The sequence below is a fragment of the Megalops cyprinoides genome, chromosome 9 (assembly GCF_013368585.1).
Source record: "Megalops cyprinoides isolate fMegCyp1 chromosome 9, fMegCyp1.pri, whole genome shotgun sequence".
NCBI classification, from domain to species: Eukaryota; Metazoa; Chordata; class Actinopteri; order Elopiformes; family Megalopidae; genus Megalops; species Megalops cyprinoides.
The window spans coordinates 2480001-2502179 of NC_050591.1; the positions used below are offsets into that span (position 1 = coordinate 2480001).

At 42.0% G+C, this 22179-nt stretch overlaps 1 protein-coding gene across 1 annotated transcript in view; it reads left to right on the plus strand.

Annotated features, from left to right (window-relative positions):
• Positions 1–5962: 5962 nt before the first annotated feature.
• LOC118782888 overlaps positions 5963–22179 on the plus strand; it is a 48260-nt gene continuing 32043 nt past the window's right edge. Inside the window, exon 1 of the mRNA XM_036536501.1 lies at positions 5963–6089. Coding sequence (XP_036392394.1) covers positions 5963–6089 — 127 coding nt within the window. The remainder of the gene's footprint in view (positions 6090–22179) is intronic.

Here is a 22179-nt window from a genome sequence, read left to right on the forward strand (position 1 = left end):
GAACAACTCCTCCCCTCTGTGGTCATTCTTTGACTTTCTGATGGACTTACTGGTTGTGACTTACTGGCTGTGTACAGGGTACAAGGGTCCTGTCAGACCCGCCTCCAGCCAACCCCCTGTTCAGCCATGCCCATGCTCTGAGTCGCTTGAGTTTTGACCACCTGCAGCTAATTCTGTTAATCACCACTGGGATTTAAGGACTGCAATTCAGGCACCTCTTTGTGAGGTATTGCACTTGTTTGCTGAGCTGGTGGTGGTTGTGCTTTGCGCTTTTTCCGTTCAGACCTGTTTGCCTGTATGTTAATTCTGCATATTGTCTGGCGGTTTGGATTTATGGATCTATTAAAAGTACTGGAGCTCTGCACTTGGGTCTTCTGACTCTTTCATTACAGGTCCATCAACACAAGAATGGGAGAGAGAGGGGAAGAGGCAGAGGAGAATTTTGTGGGCCTGCTGTCGAAGGAGGAGGCCGCATTCATCATGAATGCACATTCTTTAATCTTTCCTTTCTTACTTTTTTCAAAATCTAGAACATCTTTTCTTTTTTTACCCCCCCCCCCCCCAACTGCTGTTGTGAGCCTCTCTTCTCCTTCTCCCCGCCACAAAACAAACCCAAAACCAAACGGCACCTCAGTGGGGACTCACATGGCTTTCTTCACGGTTCACTGTTTACACTGCTGCCACGGGGGCCTTGCTCCTATCAGAAGAAACATTCAGGCAAATAATAAGACACATCAAAGCAGGAACAAAAACCCTGAAGCGTGGGAGACAATGCACAAAAAATGCAGCTCCATCATCAAGGGAATTCGTGAAGGTAAAGATATTTCAGTTTGACACAGAAAGAGATTCTCCTGGCTTGATGAAAAAGCCACACTCTAAACAAAGCAGATTATAGCAGCGTGCAAATGCCACTGCCTCCACCCTGGCTTCTTCAGCTGCAATAGATAAAAGCAGTAGGAAATTAACTTCAGCCATGATCACTGAAGCGTCTTGAACTAATGGTGGTAAAATACCAAGATGTGCTGCATTGTGGGATATATATATATATATATATATATATATATATATGTATAGTGACGCCTGGTGGTCCCGTTGCATCGCAACAGATAAAATCACTATTCAGAACTTTCTCCATTGTTGTCCCCCGATGATGGAATAAACTCCCATACTTCATCCGTTCTGCCAACTCCATCTTCAAGAAACATCTGCTCTCCACACAGCTCTTCCGCTCTCACCTGAGCACCTGCAACATTACCACCTAAAGGAATTTCTCAAAACTGTCTCAAATGTCTCAAAACTGCTTCCATATTAAAAAAAGTCATGTAATGGTTTAATTCACTCGTTATTTTTACCAGCTAGCTTGTACCTTGTATGGCCAACCATAATGAAACGTGGTCAAGCAGCGTTTCTAATGTTGACTGGTTTTTTGCTTTTTTTTTTTTTTTTGCTTGCTCTGCCTCACTTGTAAGTCACATTGGATGAAAGAATCTGCCAAATGAATAAATGTAAATGTTAATATAAATTCCATGTATGAGGAATGCACATGTGCACACAAACAGGCACACATGCCACACACACACACACAAACACACACACACACACACACACACACAACGTTGCAATTACACACAAATACACACACAAAAACACATAACAAAGCCACCTATGAGTGAGGGCATCAAAACTGTTGACTGGATTTTCATCAGAAAATCTTGCGACCTTGGAAATGGTGCCAGAACTGCAAAAGCACATATTGACCTCAGTGTAAAGCCATGGCAGATGCCAGAGGATTTGCAAAAAAGCCTTTTGTTTGGTTCATTGTGAACAGAGCTGTGTTTGCCTTTATTCTGTTTACAAAACCTAATCCCATGTTGCAGTGTCATTTCTCCCTCCCAACACTAGATGATGCTCAAATCCTTCATTGCACTCTTCATGGCACAGAAGCCTGTCTGTGGTTTTGTGGAGTGATGAAAGAGTAATGTCTCAGATCTAATTGTGGTTCCAAGAAAATATTGTAATAATAACACAGTGAATGAAATAAATGTATAATGGGAAATAACAAGCCGAGCCAAGTCCTAGGGAAATGGAGGGAAATAAAGCTTCTACCGACCTGCATCTGTTCCACTGGTTGACAAGTTGGCATAGACCTATGCTAGGAGCTGTGTAAATTCTCTTCTCTCAATGGTTTCTTTTGTGATGAATTATTAATCTCCCCCCAGTTTTTGTATCACAACTCCACTTTTCTAGTTCAACAGCTGTATGCCAGAAATGACAGCCACAGTGTAAACAGTTCTATCTTTAATAAAGACCTCCAATCAGTATGTTTACACATGATGACATTGAACTTTTATGGGCTCAAAAGCAGAGGACAGCGCTACAATAACAGTGACCGTGTCACCGTGAAGCCAGCCTCTGTGTCATTCCGTATTAAAGTTGTAAATGCATAAACCCACATGTTGTAAGACACAAGGATATCTCACCCTCTAAACAAACAAATCCTCATTTTACAGCGCCTTGCCAATAAACACGTTGTTGGTACAAGAGCCATTACCCACAGCCCCCTCCTGCCCCTGTTTCAGCATGCACCATGTCTGTGAGACAGTGTGAGGACGCCCTGGACATAATTTCTTTTTAAGCTCCAGAGAGCTGCCATGGGACTGGCGGAGTGAAATTGATTGGCAGATGGGGATGAGGTTATGGATGTGTAATGAAAGTTATTGCCCGTGTCAGTTCACCACATCCTCTTCCCCACCCTCTGCCACCCTGACCCCCTATCACTTTCAATCAGGTTAGCCGTCCGTGAACTGGAGTTTCATGTGACACTGCAAACATGGCCTGTGCAATGCCATCCCCGGGGCCCAGTTGGTCAAAAAGTTTAATCTGGAACAGAATGATCCGGATTTGGAAATCCCATGTTTTGCTATCCAGAATCAGGTAATCCATCTTGCTTTTGTGCCAGATTTTTCAAAGCAACATTGGATTGTATCACCTTGATCCAGATACAACTTTATCATGATTACCAAATCCGGATTACCAGTGCTCAAAATGGAACTACATATCACAATGTAGGCTGCTAACTATGTAAAGAACAACAGGTAGAATAGCCAGCGTGGGGTCACTTTAAGTGTTTTTATTGAAACTAGTAGAGACAGAAAACAGCACAGGGAGCATGCAACATCATATTTGCCTGTATTGTCCTGCTCAACATCGCTACCAGGTGCAATGTCCCTCTCTGTGATTATGTTTATGATGCACCTGAGCCTGTTGAAGACCCAGACCAACCCCTGGCGCTCTCTCAGAATGAGAGACTGACTGGACGTGCAATAAGGGATGCAATTGTTAGTAACTACTTTTGACTGGTTCATCTCTGATGTATCATTGTAAATAATATACAGTGATAAATGACAGTTAAAATTAAATATTTTTGTTTGATATTGACAGCTGTTCGGGGGATTATTTTATGGGGACAATATCCTTTTTTTTACTTTACTGTACTGAAAGGTTTAATAGGTAGCCTACTGTCTATTTTATCTAATTTTACGGTTAAACAAATCAAGTGCAAAATATAAATAAATGTATATATACTACATGACACAAATGTTATATTATTTGACCAATTTTAAAGTTCTATTACATTTTGTTCCTGAAATCCACCCTGAATCCACCCTTCTGCTGGGATCAGGATAATCCTGATTTTTTGGATCAAAGGTATCCCAATCCTACTAAAAAGTTTTGAACAACACATACTGAAGGTTTGATCCAGATCAAAACCAAGACTGGATTACGTGATCTAATCCAATTTCAGAATCCTTTTTTTTCTTTTGAACAACCCATTTTCAAGATTAGATCTAATCCGATATCTGAAATCTGATGTGAACTGCCACAAATGAAGAGAAGCCGTAACCATGGTAACCCGTTCTGCTTTAACAACGTATGCACTATGTGCGGCTCTTTGACCATCACTCAAAGAGCCGCACATAGTTATATATGTTAGGCTATATTATTATTGTGTTGTGGCAAATGAGCCGCAAAACAGAGCTTCAAGAGCCGCTTGCAGCTCACAAGCCGCATAACGAGTAGGAGAGTTGTATGGGCTTAAATTATTTGTAGGCATGATATTGCCTGATATGGATGTCTGGCGCAGCGGGAAACTAAAAGCACAAGCCAGTTCTTATACAGTGCCGGCAGCGGGAAATTAGAAACGCTCGTGAAGGGAGGCTATATCCTGAGGAAAGTTGCCAAAAGTTCATTTATCCATTGGAAGAAGACCTGAGCAGCCGGCTTTTACATCGTGTAGCCTATTTACCTCATAAAAGTGATTGTTCTACATATATATGTTATACATAGCATAGTATATGTTATCCTTACTTGCTTTAGGTAAGATGCGTCAAATTATGCTGAAATAAAATTTACTAGCTAACTGTCTACTATCTATGTCAGGGGCTCAGGCAAGGACTCAATCACACACCACAAGTGCGTCGGTTTCCGGGCAGATTTAATGAAATCGCAAGGCAGATTGTTAAACAGTTCACAGGCAGGGTCTAAACCAGAGAGGCAGTCCAAGGGAAAATCCAGGTATGGGAAAGTCGGAACAGGCAGGGTCGAACAACGGGCAGGCAGAGAGATCGGGCGAACAATACAGAGCAGCAGGCAATAAATGGATCAAAAAACAGGCAGGTCGAAAACGGGAAACAGCAAACAGACGAAAAAAACGGCGGGGACGAAACAGTCAGAAAATACCGCTACGAACTAGCAACAATACAGAGGCACGCAGGGCAGATATAGGGCAGGGCTGACAAGGGGATGGGAAGCAGGTGGGCAGGTGAATGCGATAAGCAATCAGGCTGGTGGAGAACCGGGCGGGGAGCAGGGCAGGGCTGAAACACAAGGGAAAAACAAAAGCACATGGGATGGGAAAAAACAAAAACACAACAGCTAGGGGGCAGGAGCACTGACAATCTAGTCCTGTAGGCTTGTCATGATGTGAGGGTGTCGTGATCTGAGCCGGTCTTTCTATCTTATTGGCTATTTATGATTTGAATGGCAATCTGAAAGACTAGTTTCCATCTATGTACAGACAATACAGTTAATTCCCGCATGTGTTCTCTTTTTATAGGTATTTCATTGTCCTTGTCCCTCCACTGTGACATCATCATGTCCTCTCAAAAGGTAAGCTACTATAACATAATATCAGCCTACAATCTGAGTAGTTCAGTGAACCCTTGATAAAATATTAGTGAATGTTGGTTATTTTTAATGCCGAGAAAGCAATTCAAGGGATTTGTTAATAAAGTAAACTTTACACCCATGTGACTTTTTGCATATCTTAGGTGGAACACATGTGCATTCTGGACTCCCATAAGGTATTTAAATACAAAAAAGGAAAAGCAAAACAAAACAGATTAGATGCTTTCCCTATAATGTTGTTATTAATATTAAACTATGCTCTGCTTTTGTTGAGCATATATTATTAAGGTGGAGCCCTTTTCTAACAACAATTCAGTGTAAAAGTTCTCCTGGCACCTGACTTGGCTCTTGTCTCAGCATGACACAATGTAATAATGTGTACATACAATGTAAAACCATGCATACACATAAGCTTTCAAACGATTACGTTTGCTTATATTACAAAATTACTATTCAATAAACGTGAATACAGTAGACAGTCCTCTGAAAACATCAGCCACTAAACCTCTTCCAGCTCAAGATATTTAAATAAAAAAATCATACCATAACATCTGTACAGAACATATGAATAATATACCTCAATCTTAAATTGCACTGAATTGACAGCAAAGTGGTCTAAACTACAGTGCACACATTGAGGCAATTTAGGTTCATGCTGTTTGAAGTGCATGTTAGAGTACTATTCAGGGGTACAAACATTGCGTAGATATGTTACTGTAAGTGCTATATTTTTTCAGACATCTACAACTTAGTGTCTGCAATGGAGGGAAGAATAATGTGGAACCTGGAGAGATTCCAGAATGATATTCGCACCTCAGTGGAGCAGATGCTTACACTATTAGAGGAGCGCTCCCAAGGACACATTGTGGACAACATGGCACCAGAGATTTTGGAGAGGCCATGTGAGACAGCAGCAGAGCTCGAGGACCTGTGTGCCAGGCTAACTGACAGCGCATTCAAAAAGAAACTGGTTGTCAGGGCTCCGCCCCCCTAGCTGTGGTGTTTTTGTTTTTCCCTGTCCATGTGCTTTTTGTTTTTCCTTGTGTTCCAGCCCCGCTCCGCTCCCCGCCTGGTCCCCGCCCACCTGATTGCCCCATTACCTTCACCTGCCTGCCTGCTCACCTGCATCCCATCTCCTCATCAGCCCAGCCCTATTTCTACCCTGCTTGTTCCGGTCTTGTTTGCCAGTTCGTCTCAGTGTTGTCGTACCTGTTTCGTTCCCGCAGTCTGATTTCTCCGTGTTTGACTCTGCCTGCCGTTTTGTCCTGTTGCCTGATCGTTTGCCTGCCTGGTTCCTGACCCTGCCTACTTCTGTTACCGACCCTGCTTTTGTCCATGAACTGCCTTCCGGTTTTCGACCCTGCCTGCTTTTGTTTTGCAACTTGCCTGCCGTCATAAATAAACCCGCCTGGAACCTGAAGCTCTCTTGGTCTGCGACTGAGTCCTTGCCTGAGCCCTTACACTGGTAGGTGCCAGTAATACAAGGCTGTGGCCATATCTCCTATTTCATATGTCTCCTCATATTTAATCCTGTTTAAATTGTAATTTTTGTGTTTCTGTAAATGTTGTCTAGACCCGATACCTCGGTCTCCTTGGCGGAACTAGCCTTGGAGATGGAGTGAGGTGGATGCTTCGGAAAATTGGGACCAATTGCCTCTGGGCAAACTACAGCATGAAGGGGAGGAAGGAGAAAAGAGCCTTCAGCGACTGAGTATTTGTGATGCTGTAATTCGTAAGTCATGTGAATGTGAAGATGACCACGTTACAAATAAAGGGGAATTCCATGTCAAATCATCTTGACTCCCAACAAACCACCACAGATCTTGGTGCGACTAAGGGTAGAAGTATGTGAATTTTCAAAAACCAGAAACAAATTATGCTAGGTGTGCTTTTTTGGCACCCTTGATTAGATGAAATCTGGAGGACAGCCAACAATTGGGGTACATATTTTAGGGGGGATATTTGTAATCTTATTTCTGTGGCACGCTGTACATTTTGATGCATTAACCTTTGGGCCAATTCTCATTATGCACTGTTTGTTCTTTAACATGTCAATTAACTGAAAATTAAATCAGATCAAACTGTCAGGATCTCCTTAATTACTTTGAAACCTCTGTAATGCTAGTCCCAATATTTGAGAGGGGTGGTATTAAGATTTCTTTTTAGGTGGTTTATTGTGGGGGAAAAAAGACAGCAAAGAGTAAGAGTAAAGCAACAATAAATAATTGAAAAGTGAAATGGATAGAAATGAGCATTTATAGCATTAAAACTGAATGTAATCAGACAAATGTTGTAAACATCTTATTGTAAGTGGAGTGTACACTGTTAATAATTTACATTGATCCATATATTTATATCATTGCAGGTGCCTGCTCCAAGGCCTATCCAAAGGTAGACTGTAGGGTCATTGAGAACTGCATTGCAGTAACCCTCAAACATGCTTGTGAGTTAAATGTGAACTATACTATCTGTGCTAAAGGTTTTAGATTGGTCACTGGCGAGTTGTAGGCCAGTATTTTAATTTTATAAATAACACACGAAATTAATTAGTGAAGTTACATGAAACCTTTTAATTACGTGGCCATTCAGAAATTCCAGGTGATTTCGAGTCTAAAAATAGGCTTATTAAAGAATCACCACCGTACAACTACGGTGACCAGGCTTCCTGATTAAATCGTGGCAGCCCCTATTTTTCGAGGCATATCCCGCGTACCAACGTAGTTAGCCCTCAACCCGAAAATTAGAATTGCGTTTAAGTTTTGGTGCTGTAAAGTAAGCACTTTCTACTGACATCACTGTGAATCGTTCTTTTTCTATCATGAGAGTAGCGCAACTCACTGATCCAAAATACTTTTACTATAGATCAATGGCGCAGCTGCATAGTCTAATGTAACATTAGAGGGATAGGATATGTAGCTCTTTTATTCATTAATATGACGTTACGTATCACAAAAAACATCTGTTGCTTAGTGTCGGACCAAACACTTTGCGAGGGAAAATCAAATGCTAGCGTTGCAGGCAGGCTAGCTGCCAAAATGCAGTCCGAAGAAGGACCAGCCACAAAGAGACTGTTAATACAGGCAGGAATGTGAGAAACAATATGACTGGGTTCGAGCTTGCTAAGAGTCCAAAAGGCATTCTGCAAAGTCTACATAAAAGACGTTGGTGTGTGCATTACAGCCTACACAAAGAATAGACTAATAATAATAATTCCAGATGATTCCAAACGATGTTTTAAATATCTACTACTTATATGCTGCTATATCAGTATATGTTGTTGTTGTTGTTATTATTATGCTGATATATCAGCATATAAGTAGTAGATATTTAGATTGTTCATCTGAGACAGCAAGTTTGAATGTCTACGGTTTAACAACAAATTACACTAAAAGTAAAACATCCTAAGCATTTTAAACGTCTTAGGGAGTCAATAACATTTTGATACTTCAATACAAAAGTTAAATCTGCTTGCACATACAAATTTCTGCACGCAAATTGAGTGAAAAGAGCGAACATTTCTCAATTTGCCTGCACGAATTTGCGTGTAAGAAGACAACCTGCTTACAGGGATTACATTTTTGTTGTACAAGTACTTCTTCAGACCACTTTGATGTTGATAGCTCAATGGGCTGTCTTACCAACTACAATTGATGAGGGTCAGGAAGGCTAATTACTCCACAATACAAAACTAGCGTCGGTAGCCTGTGTTTCTCCACTTCATTTTATATTGTCCTGGAACATGACGATCTAATCAGTAATGTCTTAATTCATCTACTTTCCAGTTCTCAAAACTGTTTCTGTTCCTGCATCCATTGTAAAACCACTATATGTTCCCATGTAGCGCTAGCTACCGCTTTCACTCAATGTTCCTATTACATATTACCTATTACAATCCTTCTATTACCGTTTCCGAACTCAGCATGTCGCTTTGGCGCTTCACTTCTTTCGCTCTCTCCAGGCTCTTTCCCTGTTCCCTCTGTAACCATGAGGTGTGGGGCACAGGCAAAGCTCAACTACGCCACCTTGGGAGTTTCGCCCAAGGAAATAGTTTAGGTATGTAAACCCCAAATATACACCTGCGCTACAAGAGAAGGGTTCCCTCCAGTTCTTCTATAAGGATAAGACAGAGACGTGATTCTGGGAAGCACAATACATTTAAGAAAAGTCAATTTATTTAAATACATTCCATCATTACACAGTTTAAATATGTAAAAATACTATGCTATTAAAATTGGGCTAAGAGCTGGTTGGGGGAAGTATACTCACCACTAGGGATACCCGCATGTGAAAAATACTCACCCAAGTGCTCTCTCATTCACTCTCAAACCGCAAACGCGTGCCTACGTGATAAAGTGCAGTTAGCATTAAGACACACAGTGAAGAGGAATACAAATATGCTAACCGCCCCACCAAACAGCTCCTTGCCCACTATACTAAAATCGTTATAAAACAAGCGGTTAAACCTACCTACGACCCATTGGTTTGCGTTGGATTGCGGCCACACACATAAGACACTAAGAGTTCCCGCAGTCTAACCTAACCCTCTCCGCTGAGGCGGAACTATAGAGAGGCAAAACAGCAACTAGCGTTACAGGAGGGAAAAACCTCGGCTAAACACAGCAGGAGACACTACTCCCAAGAGCTCACAGACAGAGGCAAACTATGGCTCCAGCACTGGCCGACTGATACTCTATACACCCGATAGGGTAAAGATTACCTCAGTAGGCAAGCACAGGACACAGGACAGCTGACAGCGTGAGATCCAACACCACTGCACAGACAGGAAACGGGAGATGCACAGATCCGGAAGAAGAAGCAAGGTCACTCAACAGGCAGGTATACGCAGCTTAAATAAGGAAAACTAAGTGGCTACGCGTAAGCTACCACACCCCCAATTATCTACGCCACGTAAAATAAGAGGACAGCCTACCCACGTTACACCTTCAGATACAAAAACACATGTCTCACCTATATATGTCAAACACACTCAGCCAGGAGAGTGGTCTGGATGGGCGGGCGAGTGTGTGTGACGTATGTATGTGAGTTTTTTTCATATACAGGAGAGAGTGAGAGAAGCGAAACGCCAAAGCGAGTCTCATGCGGCTTAAAAAAATACGTGAAAATTTGTACTCGATGTTCGCGATATAGTCATTTACTACATCCCACATAGAACAAGCAGTGATACATCGAGTATATTTGATATATCGCCCACCCCTGCTTGTCTGGCATATCCACACAGAAAGAGACTGCATTAATCTGAAGCAGTGTGTTGCTTGTTAACCAATGCAAGCCGGAATCACCAGACCTCCAGTGGGGGAAAGTAGACCATGGAGTGCCTCGCTGCCCACCGATCAGGAAATAAATGGAGGGCTCTGTTTTTTGGGGCTGGATGGGAGTCACCATAGCAACATGCTCTTGTCACAGCAGTGTGATTGCCTCTCTTTGCTCATCTCCATCACAGCAGGAGGAATTTTGTTTCTCAATTTTGCCAACCGCCAGGTTTGGAAGCACTGCAACAATCCATCTGTACCCACCCCCCACCCCCCAAGCACCCCGTAAGTATGTTTTTCATTTCCACACCTCACCTTGATTGAAGGTTCTTCACTCGACGGAGTCAGTCCTCATTATAAACTCTTCCATGGCCAGGATTATACTCTCTTTGGTCTCCAAAGCTGGCCATGCATCCCCTCCCTCCTGATGCCACTTTGAGTGATGCTTGGCAGAGGAGCCGGATCTACAACCAACGGTGCTGGCCGACCGCAGGGGTGGGGTTAAAAGATGTGGGATGAAGGCATAGAAAAGGGGGGCCAATGGAGATGAACAGAGGCTCAAAGGTGAAAGTGGGGGCAGCAGAGAGTAGACAGTCATCATGGGACATAATGAGGGCAGTCACCATCTGCCTGTTGCGCCCTCTGAACCCGTGCATCACGTCAGACTGACCTGTTGCAGATGTAATGAGCTGATTAAAACACAAGGCCTCTAGCTCGAAGCATGAAAGGCACATACGTCCGAAGTGACAGCCAACTCCACTGGTATCTTTCATGTGCCACATTTTGATTGGTCTCTGCAGCAGGAGGCTTGGACAGCAGAAGTAGCTGCTATATAAAATCCAACATCACACTCTGATCCACATATATCCTTTATAATAGTTTTTAATTCACTCAGGTGTCCATTTATATTTAGTCACCTCTCGGGTGACTGAGCATGAGTAAATGAAAGTGCAGTAAACAGTAAAATTGGAACATGATTTATGGACATTTATCAGTAAATAGCCAATCGCATTACCTTTGAAAAACACCTAAAGCAACTATAATTAATGTGATTGCGAAGAGAAGCATTGCAAGCACAACTATTATTATCCAATAGTTTCATTCTTCTTCTTATTCCACCAAATTTTGTACTGCTTCTCATTCCAGTTTTCGAGATATCGACCCCAAACCAACTGTAACCCATCTGGTCTGACCCCGATCAGGTTGCTTGTGTAAGGTGGGAATGGGAGACGCCTGACAACATACGGACTGTGGCACAATAAAATAAGGGACTGTTGCTCAAGTAAGCATTCTTGGGCCATAAAAGACAAGGAATGTGTCCCTGCTCCTCCACACCAAGGAACTATACGACAGGATGGGTCACCAGGGGGTAGGGAGAGTCAGAGGGCACGGGATCTTGATGATCCCAAAACTCTCAGGGACCCTTCCTCCTGACCAGTAGTGAAATCCCAACCTGCAACTATCAACTATTATTACTGTATATTCTGTTTGGTTCAAGGTACACATGTCTTGTTTGGTCTCATTTTGATCCATACAATGCGAGTAGCAAAGGGGTGATAGCTCTATAACAGTAGAGGGTCTCCTAACCCTTAGTCTAAAAATCCGCTCAGCAAGAATGAACACCAATGCACATGCCCCAAATAACGGGACAAGAATAAACACCGGCACCAATCAATAGCCAGATAAGGACAAAACTTAGTGGGGCTCTGTCCATGACCGCACCTCATGTGCTGACCAACTCCTTATGGTTTGGGTATATAAAGGGAAAGATTTCTTCACTCAGGGAGCCCGTCAGAATGGCCTCCTGCGCATTAAGCGTATAGCCATGTGACTCCGTATAGGGAGCCCGTCAGAACGGCCTCCTGCGCATTAAGCGTATAGCTATGTGACTCCGTATAGGGAGCACCGTTAGCACAGACTCCTGCGCATCAAGCGTATAGCCACATGACTCCGCATTGGTAAGCTGTGTATATTTGCCATCATTTGCACTCTGCCATACTGCTTACTGTAATGCAGGAATTTCTACTTGATTGGAATACTTTTAATTGGAACAGTTTGGATTAATAAAAATATTAGCCTTAACCTTTGTTTGTGACTTCTCATTTGGCCATTTCTAACGACGCACGTAGCAGGATTCGAGGTTTTTCCGTATGTTCTTGCCGTACCGCTTGAAACCCACTGATACTTACGCTCATAGTCAGTCTTAAGTATTGCACTATTCTGACGAGTCTGCAGTCCCTAGGTGGGCCGCCTAATGTATATTCTATAACTTAGAATATAATACGGCAGCGAGTTATATTAAATGTGCTGGTACGGTATCCTACGTCGTGGACTATGTAGCCTGATCACCTACAAGCCAAAGCGAACTAAGAATTCCTGGGATGCTAAGTAGAATTGGGAATTGGGGAACTAAAACGCAGGTTGGAATAAAACGGAGTCAGATTTGAGATAATTGATAGGCAGATTTTAACATCACTACTTCCAAAGACGCAAACGCACGCATCTGCCTTCAACAGCCACCACTTCCCTCATTGGTTGTGACTGGCTGCCCTACACTTGTATACAACTAAGACGTACCCACACTCATTCTTCAGTTTTTCTCGTTTTTTCATCCCTTTTTTCCTATAGACTCCCATTCATTTTCAAAATCACCCCCTCACACTTCACGGCCTTCCCACTCAGTCACTTTTCACCCTATAGCCACCATACCTCACATGTTGCCTCCGGACAAGTCACCCAACACTCACCCAAGACCATCTTGACCCGCACACTTTTGTCATTCACTCATCCCTCCATCCTCCCATTGACTTCAATTCATTTTTCAATGTCTTATCGCTTAATCACCTTTCGGCAAACGGTCACAATACCTCACATGCTGGCTCAGGTCATGCCACCCAACACTCATTGAAGCCATACTGACCCACACTCGTCTTTTTGTCATTCATTATCCCTCCATCCTCCCATTCACCTCAGTTCATTTTTAAGGTCTTACCGCTGGGTCACCTTTGGCCCGACAGCCACCGTACCACATATGCTGCCTCAGGTTGATTCACCCAACACTCACTGTGTGACCCGCACTCGTCTTTTACTCATTTATTCACTCCTTCCATCCACCGATTGACTTCAATTAATTTTTCAAAGTCATACAGCTTGGTCACCTTTCTGCCTACGGTGACAGTATTACTCTTTTATTCATCCTTCCATCCTCCCATTCGCTTCAGTTCATTTTTCAAAGTGTTACAACTTGGTCACCATTTGACCAATAACCACGGGACCTGATATGCTGCTTTGGGTCATGTGACCCAACACTCACCAAAGGTGGGTGTGTCCCTTGCAACCATATTGTTTGCCCTAGCAATCGCCTGACAACCACTTAGCTACACCCTAGCAACCACCTCATATACCTTAGCAACCACCTTGCAACAGCCTAGCAACCACGTAGTAACGCCCTGGCAACCACCTAGCAACACCCTAGCAACCATCCAGCAACAATCTAGAAACTGCTTAGCAACAACTTAGCAACACCCAGGCAACCACTCAACAACACCCTAGCAAACAAATCATTTCCTTAGTAATCATCTAGCAATGCCCTAGTAACCAACTAGCAACCCCCTAGCAACCATCTCATATACCTTAGCAACCACCTAGCAACCACCTAGTAATGCCCTGGCCACCAACTAGCAACAGCCTAGCAACCATCCAGCAACAACCTAGAAACCGCTTAGTAACATCTTAGCAACCGGCTAGCAACACCCTAGCAACCACCAAGCAACACCGTAGCAACCACTTAGCCACATCCTAGCGATCGTCTCATATACGTTACCACGTTTTCACTGCCGGATTGCAATCACATTTTTCTTCAGGAAATGCACTTTTCTAGTTAGTGTGATTGCAATGCAAAGCATTGCAAGCACACCATTGTTATCCAATATTTTTATTCTTTTTATTTTTCTTCTTCTTATTCCACCAAATTTTGGACTGCTTCTCCTCCCACAGATTTCGAGATATCAACCCCAAACCAACTGTAACCCATCTGGTCTGACCCCAATCGGTGTGCTTGTTTACAGCTAAGCCGTACCTGCACTCGTTCTCCAGATTTTGTCATTTTTTCATCCCTATAATCTTGAATATCTCCCCAATATATCCCCAATATCTCGAAAACTGTGGGAAAAGAAGCAGTACAAAATTTGGTGGAATAATAAGAAGAACTGCAGAGTGTGACTGCAACCCGGCAGCGAAAATGTGGTAATGTATATGAGATGATTGCTAGGAAGTGGCTAAATGATTGCTAGGCTGTTACTAGGTGGTTGCTAAGGTGTTGCTAGGCAGTTCCTAGGATGTTGCTAGATGGTTATTAAGATATATGAGGTGGTTGCTAGGGCATTGTTGGGTGGGTGCTAGGGTGTTGGTAAGTGGTTGCTAGGGTAAACAATATGGTCGCTGGGGCATTGCTAGGGCGTTGCTGGGCGGTTGCAAGGGTGTCACTAAGTGGTTGCTAGGGTGTTACTAAGTTATTAAGTGGTTGCTAGGGTAAACAATATGATTGCTAGGGACACACCCACCTTTGGTGAGTGTTGGGTCAAATGACCCAAAGCACCAAATCAGCTCCCATGGCTATTGGTCAAATGGTGACCGAGTGGTAATATGACTCATGGGAGTGCTATACCATTAAAAATCATTAAAATACCCATTATTCTGGCAGAAAAGCTTGTGCTTCATCAAAGTTAAGGATCCTATCTGGGAACTTATGAAACCTCCACATCTGCCATTTTGTGTTTCATCCATCTTTGATTTTATCAAAAACACATTTAACCACCTCCTCCTAGAGTTATGGCACAATGAGGTTTTGTGTATTACCTCTTTGGACCATTGTCTTTAGCAGTTGTTAAATGATAGTTGCCAGGTTGAACAATGTGGCTGCAGCGTACCCACAAATTCGCCCGTGAAGTCGCCATAAAGGAGTGGCCATATCTCTGCGATGCTTTTGTTCATTGGCATAAAAGTCGATACACATGCTTACAATTAGGCCTGGGTGCCACACAGCAAGTTTAGTGAAATTTGGCCACTTTGGGGTGCTATACTGAAAAAACAGCTTTAAACACCCATGTGTCCATGTACTTAGATTTTAATGACATTTTGTTCTAATGGACATCACAAGGCACAGACCACACAAAGAAAAGCAGATATTGCCACCAATTTTTTGTAGGTCATTACATCATTACATATCAGGTCCTAACTTGAAAATGAACACATAGTTCAGTGTCCAAATGGCACGGCTGCTAAGATACAATCAGTTTGTAGCACTTAAAGTAGGCACATCTCCTGCACCTTTTGACCTATTGCCACAACTAATACACTAAATACTGTTAAAGAAACACTTGGACTTTCCATATTGGCCTGAATGTTAGACAGTGTTTTTTTTTCTACTTCAGAAATTACATCTGAAAAGTGGGGTTTTCTTGCACGGGAGGACTAGACTTTTAAATGTCATTATACATTATGAACAGCAGATGGCGCCATTTATCTGAGAGTGTTCAGTGGTATTAGAAATCCCAGTAGACTAGTTTATTTTTATTTAAATAACTTATTCATTTCAAAATTTGATTACATTTTATTTTTATTTAAATGTGGCGATTTCATCTAAAATGTGTAGACAATATATCACTGTAGCTTGTTTTATTCAAGCATTTTATTAAATTGATATCAAATGAAATGATTTCTTTAAAAAGTAAGATTTGATCTTCAAAAAGTCTGTTATCAAAAACAGGTGTTGAAAAATGGGGGTCCTTTTCTAACCAAGGACATGTTATTATATTCAGCTAATATGGTATGCTCTCTGCCTTTTTCCCACGGTTTTGGAATTTTTCAAATACCCAAAAATTGCACACCTCCAACAGTATTGGCAGTCCTTATTGCAACGTTCCAAGGAGGCACACTGTATTTTATGGCACTGCTTATGTTTAAGCTTGGGTGGAGGGCAGTACAGTACAGTGCAAATGGGTAGCACTACTGCCTAACTATATGGAGGTTTCACGTTCAGGGTGCGTCTGCGTACAGTTTATACCTTGTCCCTTTGTTCATGTGGCTTTCCTCTGGGTATTCTGCTTTTCTACCACAGTCCAAGCACATTCAGGTAATCTCAATTGTACATGCTATATCTCCCATAGGTGTGAGTGTAAGAGTGGATGTCAATGTGTCTGTTCATCCGTTGATAGATTGGTGTGTTGTTCAGGGGTTGTTCTGATTAGTTTTCTACCTTTTGGCCCTGTGGTGCTTGGCCCCTTCATTGCTGGTTGCAGCTATATTTTCTGCTGTTTTCTGTCCACGCACTGCGTATTTGAGTGGTTTGTGTTGAAAAAAACATGCAACCAATCAGATATTTTTCTACAGAGTCTCTAGGGAGAATATCCTCCATCCAGGGTATTCTATATCCTTGATAGAATGCCTTGACCATTAAACGGAATGAGAGCGTACGTTTAGATTGATCAACCAATCATATTTGGATTTGTAGCCAATGGGCGTATTCTTCCAGATTTTCCCACGGCTCCAGGGTATTCTAGAAGACCCACTCACTCACTCAGAGTCTCAGACAGAGACCTAGCTTGGTGCTAACTAGCTATTGATAGCCAACGTCAAAAATGGCAACAGGTGGAGATGATATTGTTGTGGATTTATTGTCAGTGCCATTCAATGAAAAGGTGGGCATTGTTAAAAAAGGCCGTCCAATGCCCGAACATCTCGAGCTCAATCAACCTGCAAAAGCAGGCTATGTTCTCCATTTTCAGGCTAGCAACTGGGAATGATACACTTACAGGCTCAGTTCGACACAAGAGCCTCTAAGGCTAGGAGTGCTTGTTGTTTGGGACTGTCAAGGGTATTGGAATTGGAAAGGCTATCTTACCTTAGCTTATCTAAGAGAATCTTACCTTAGTTTAACTAATGCTGCACAAAAACACCAAAACACAGGTCATCTTAACCCTTTTGGATTTAACTTACTTTATGCTATGTAGCGCGTGTGTTGTTACATAGTTCGTTATGTTTTCTTCAGCATTATTAAGCTTCTCAGTTTTCACCGCCGCATTTGCTATATTTTTAAATGTTAAATCGCTGTTTCTTCAAAGCTAAAATTTTTCCAACCTTGTGTTCTAATTGCACCGGTTTTTGCATACGTGCTAAACGGCAATTCACACCGGTGTGATCGTACGTGCAAAAGGGTTAAAGCAACGATCAGCTTTATGACCAGGTTACTGAAAAATTCATACAAAAGGACAGCAGGATGGACTTCTTCTTCATGTGAACATCATTGATGAATGAAGCTGAATTTTTATTGCTGGTTTTGCTAGTGTTGCATCTCGTTGAACTGGTTGCATTTTGTTTCCACACACTTGTTGAATGATTGCTAATTAGTGGTGAACTTCATAAATAATCACATAGATCACACATAAAGTGACTGCCTCCGTGACGTCTGATTGCGTGTGTGTGTGTGTGTGTGTGTGTGTGTGTGTGTGTGTGTGTGTGTGTGTGTGTGTGTGTGACTAGAACAATGCAATTTTCGAAGATGGAGCAGTAAAATTAAATTTTGCCTGCCTAAAGCAGAAAAATGGCCAGGGATGCCCCATATTTTTCGTTAGTGATTTTTTTTGAGGGAGATACAGAAGGCCCAGTTCTGATAGGCACGGTTTGCCACTGCTATTTACTATTGGTTTGATATCTTGTTGATATCTTCTTCTCTATGACGATGAAGAAAACCAGATTTGCAGTTAAACCCAAGTCAAGACTGAATTTTCTTCAACTCACCCCAGACAAACCACTGAACATGAGCATCCAGCTCAAGGTCGGTGCCCATGTTCTCCCTCGCCGTCTCTTTCCCACGCCAGATATAGCTGTCCCCAATTATCCAGATTTCTTCTGTGGATAACAAATATATTTATAAATGTATTATTTATATCAGAAATATAGTATTATTAATTACAAATACATTATTAGAAATATATTATTTTACCCCAAAAGACAAGTACTTATTTGTATTTGGGGGTTAAACAATCTATCTATCAATTAAACACAATATTTAAACATACTCACTCTTGTGGCTTTTCTTTTCCATGTTGTGTTGCAGGGTAGTCAAAAACACTAAAAGATAAATGAGGCATGAAGCACAATATCGGTAGGTAGTATAATTTCTTTTTTCCTAATATGCTTTAACCCATCGACCCATAAATTCTATAAAACAGCGGCGGTTCATGCATCATGAGTTATTTAGCACTCGACTCCACAATTCTACTGCAGTTCTAGTATTTGATTATGAATGTTTTCTCATCAACTTCAATTCAGTTGTAGTCTGCCCCTATGCAACCATTAATACATTGCCACAGACCAACCTAGCAAAAGGTGAATTTAAAATGTTGTCATTTGTTAAATGTCGCTAAATGAGACAAACAAATCTATAATTTTAATCTTGTACATTTTTTCTACCGTCTAAACGAAATGGTCTGTTATAATGTTCTAATAAATGATGCTACAATGTTAGCTAGCTGTTGTAAGAATCATATTGTATTGATCGCTCTAGGTAGTTGGGCAGCTGGCTAGCTAACATTTTCAGGCTTTCTCGATTTTGCCATGACAAGTCTATGAGAAATATGCACAACACGTGAAATACAGTAAATGCAATACGACGATAAACATAGATTTTGGCACAATTCTGGTGGAATAATATTAGTTTATTATCTTACCTCAATTTACCGTTGGTGTCCTTCCCTTGGTGCAATTCAGAGTTGTTCTGTCAGCACTGACTTGAGGTGGAGGAGCGCAATTGATAGGCTGAGCCTGAGTTTGTTATTGTTATTATATTTTTAAATACTTAAGAGTGTTTCAAAGTTAACGGCTTGTCCCATTTGATCTCTGCCACCTTTGTGACACGATCTCAGAGAACCTTTGCTGCTTTGAATATTACGATTTTGGACCAGACTTTAAGCATTTTTCCTGGATAGCTAGCTAGCTACATAAATTGGACCCATTCTTCAATCAACATTCTTCCATCTGTTCTTTTAATTTTCACTAATTTTCACCACCTGATTTGGATTCTTCAATCAAGTTTCACTGATCATATTTCGGTGAGTGACTATTTCTTCATTTTATGAAATGTGTTTGAAATTCCCTATACGCAATGGCTAGCTACCCTGTAAGCCCATAGGGTACTGTACCCTACACTTTAACTGCTCTTGATTTTCTGATAGAACTGTCATTTAATATCGAACTTCAGCAATTCCTGTTCCTTCATAAATTGGTGGTTGGCTAATCGGTGCAGGTGTACCGCCACTTCCTCCTTTGAATCAAGTTGCCCTGCTGTGTCTAGACACCTAGTTTTATGTTAATCTGATGCTGCACAACACATTGACCAACGGCCGTTTATGTGTCTAGACCTTTCATCACATATGTAGCAACGACTGTTTCATAAACATTCTCGCTAGCTAGATCAGGAGGATTGAGGAGCTCCAACTACTGTGGACCTATAACAAATGTAACGGATCTTACACCTACATCACCCTTCAGTAGTTAACTTACTGTATCTAAAGATATAACATAAAAATGCCCACATTCTTGGTTGTAGGTAAGGAAACTGCAATGGCTTCAACCTTTTACCAGACATGGGGCCACATGTATCAATGGTGAGTACGCACTAAAAGCGTGCAGAGCACTTTTCTACACATAAAACGGTATTTATGAAAAGATACTTCCCAGGAAAACAGCGTACCTCTGCGCATGGTCTCGAGGTGGCGTACGCATAAAATTTGTAATTTACAGATTGGCGACACCAAGAGGAACTAACGGTGATGCAAGTAAATGGGTCTTGTGTCAATCATTGATGAGCGTTATCGCGCCATGTCCCGGCGCCAGGATCAGGGGTGCAAACTCGTCACCTTTCGGCGAAATTCGCTGTTTTCACCTCAAAATAGGTCATTCACGTGAATCGTGTAGATCTGCAAAAATTGGGAGTGGGGTCGGTACGTTTCATCCAAGTCATCTGCAAGTATAGCGAGTCATTTGTGTCACATCACCTGTAGCGTTTTGGACCCGCCCCACTCTGTCTCTGATAGGCTTACCTTTAATGTTCGTCTTTCCCTCATCCAACCAATCTCACTCCTGTCCTGAAGCCTAATTTTTAGACTCTTCAAGCAACTCTGCAAGCAACTTCCATAGACGTGTGAAGAAAGCTAACGGTAAGCAACCTCCTCTTGAAGTAATTAAATTGCCTGTAGAGCAGGACGAAATGCATTTCTAATCGCTGTAAATGATGGTATTCCAGTTTAAATAGTGATATTACTGTGAGAGGTTACCGTTTGCAAAAGATTGTTAGGTTATCGCCACAGTAGTCGGTTTTTGCAAAATATTCCTTGACCTTGACAGTTGTCTCACATATCAGTAAGCTATTAGTCTGACATGAAGTCGATTTGAGAACTGTTCGACCTACAGGTAAAGCATAATGTTTAATGTATAGTAATTAGTATCACGCCCAGCGAAATTTTGCTTTGGGGGCATGGACGTGAAAACAGCAAGCCAGCAAGCCGTTTGGCTGAAGCAGCCGGCAAGCCTGCTACTTTTAGGTTGTCAGCTACAGCCTGCAGCTGTTACTTTTTATATAGTGTAGCGCTCCCCTCAGTAATCATGTTGATGAGGGCAGGGCTTTTGGGTTCTTCTAATATATTTATCAACTATTATTAACCCTGATTAACTCAGTTTTAATTATTGTCTTGGATCTCTCTTTTTAAATTACACACATGAACTGTTTTTAACTAACCTATGAATTCACCTTTAAATTATATTTTTAATAAAGATTTTTAAACCCACGTGTCTATGTATTTCAGAGAATTAAAGGTTTTTCCTTTTTTAAGGTAAGTAAAGTACACAACACCAATAAATACTTTTAACCCTCAAATGGATTAATTCAAAACCTCAGTTTACCCTTCAAATTCACTTAAACACAATTTTGTGGGCCCACACACCTTATACTAAAGCCAGCACTCTTATTACTTTATGGAAAATAAAAACGGGTACCCCTTTAGTCATTCGGTGCAGGCCTGGATGTAGCTTGGGTACGTTGAAGCCTCAAAACACTGTGGCTGCTTCACCCCAACTGGGCAACAGAAAAGAAAAAAGGTACCTTAATGGCCAGTGTTGTATCCACACACACGGGCTGATGGCAGGAGAAGAGGTGAGTTGGGAAGAGGATTCGCCCGGGGGAAACGAAGACCCGTCACTGCCGATGTCACGGTGCTTGCTAGTCGTCTGCAGCTCCACGCTCGCTGTCCCACAGTCTCTGCTGTACCGGTAGCTTGCTGCTAGCTTTAGCAAAGTCACTGTGAGCTACTAGCTACTGAGTTAGCTGCTAGCTCCACGTCGTCTTCTTATCTCGGATCGAGTAGTTCACTCAAACACACAGGAACGTCACCAATAAGTCCTTGAGAGAGTCCGGGTTGAACATCTCCACGAACCTGGTCACAAACATCTACTCATAGTCTCTTTTCGTTACTGTTTACTACATGCTTCTCATGTCTTCTCCTTTCTGCCGCTCTCTCTCTTCCTCTCGTCCATCTTGCTCGGCCTGTCCCTCTCGTTATCTGTCCGTGCCGAAAACACCTGAGAAGTGACGTTCCGGCTGATCTCTATTAACCCCATAAATGCTGGTTCAGACAGTTTTTACAGATACATATCTTTTAAATAAAAC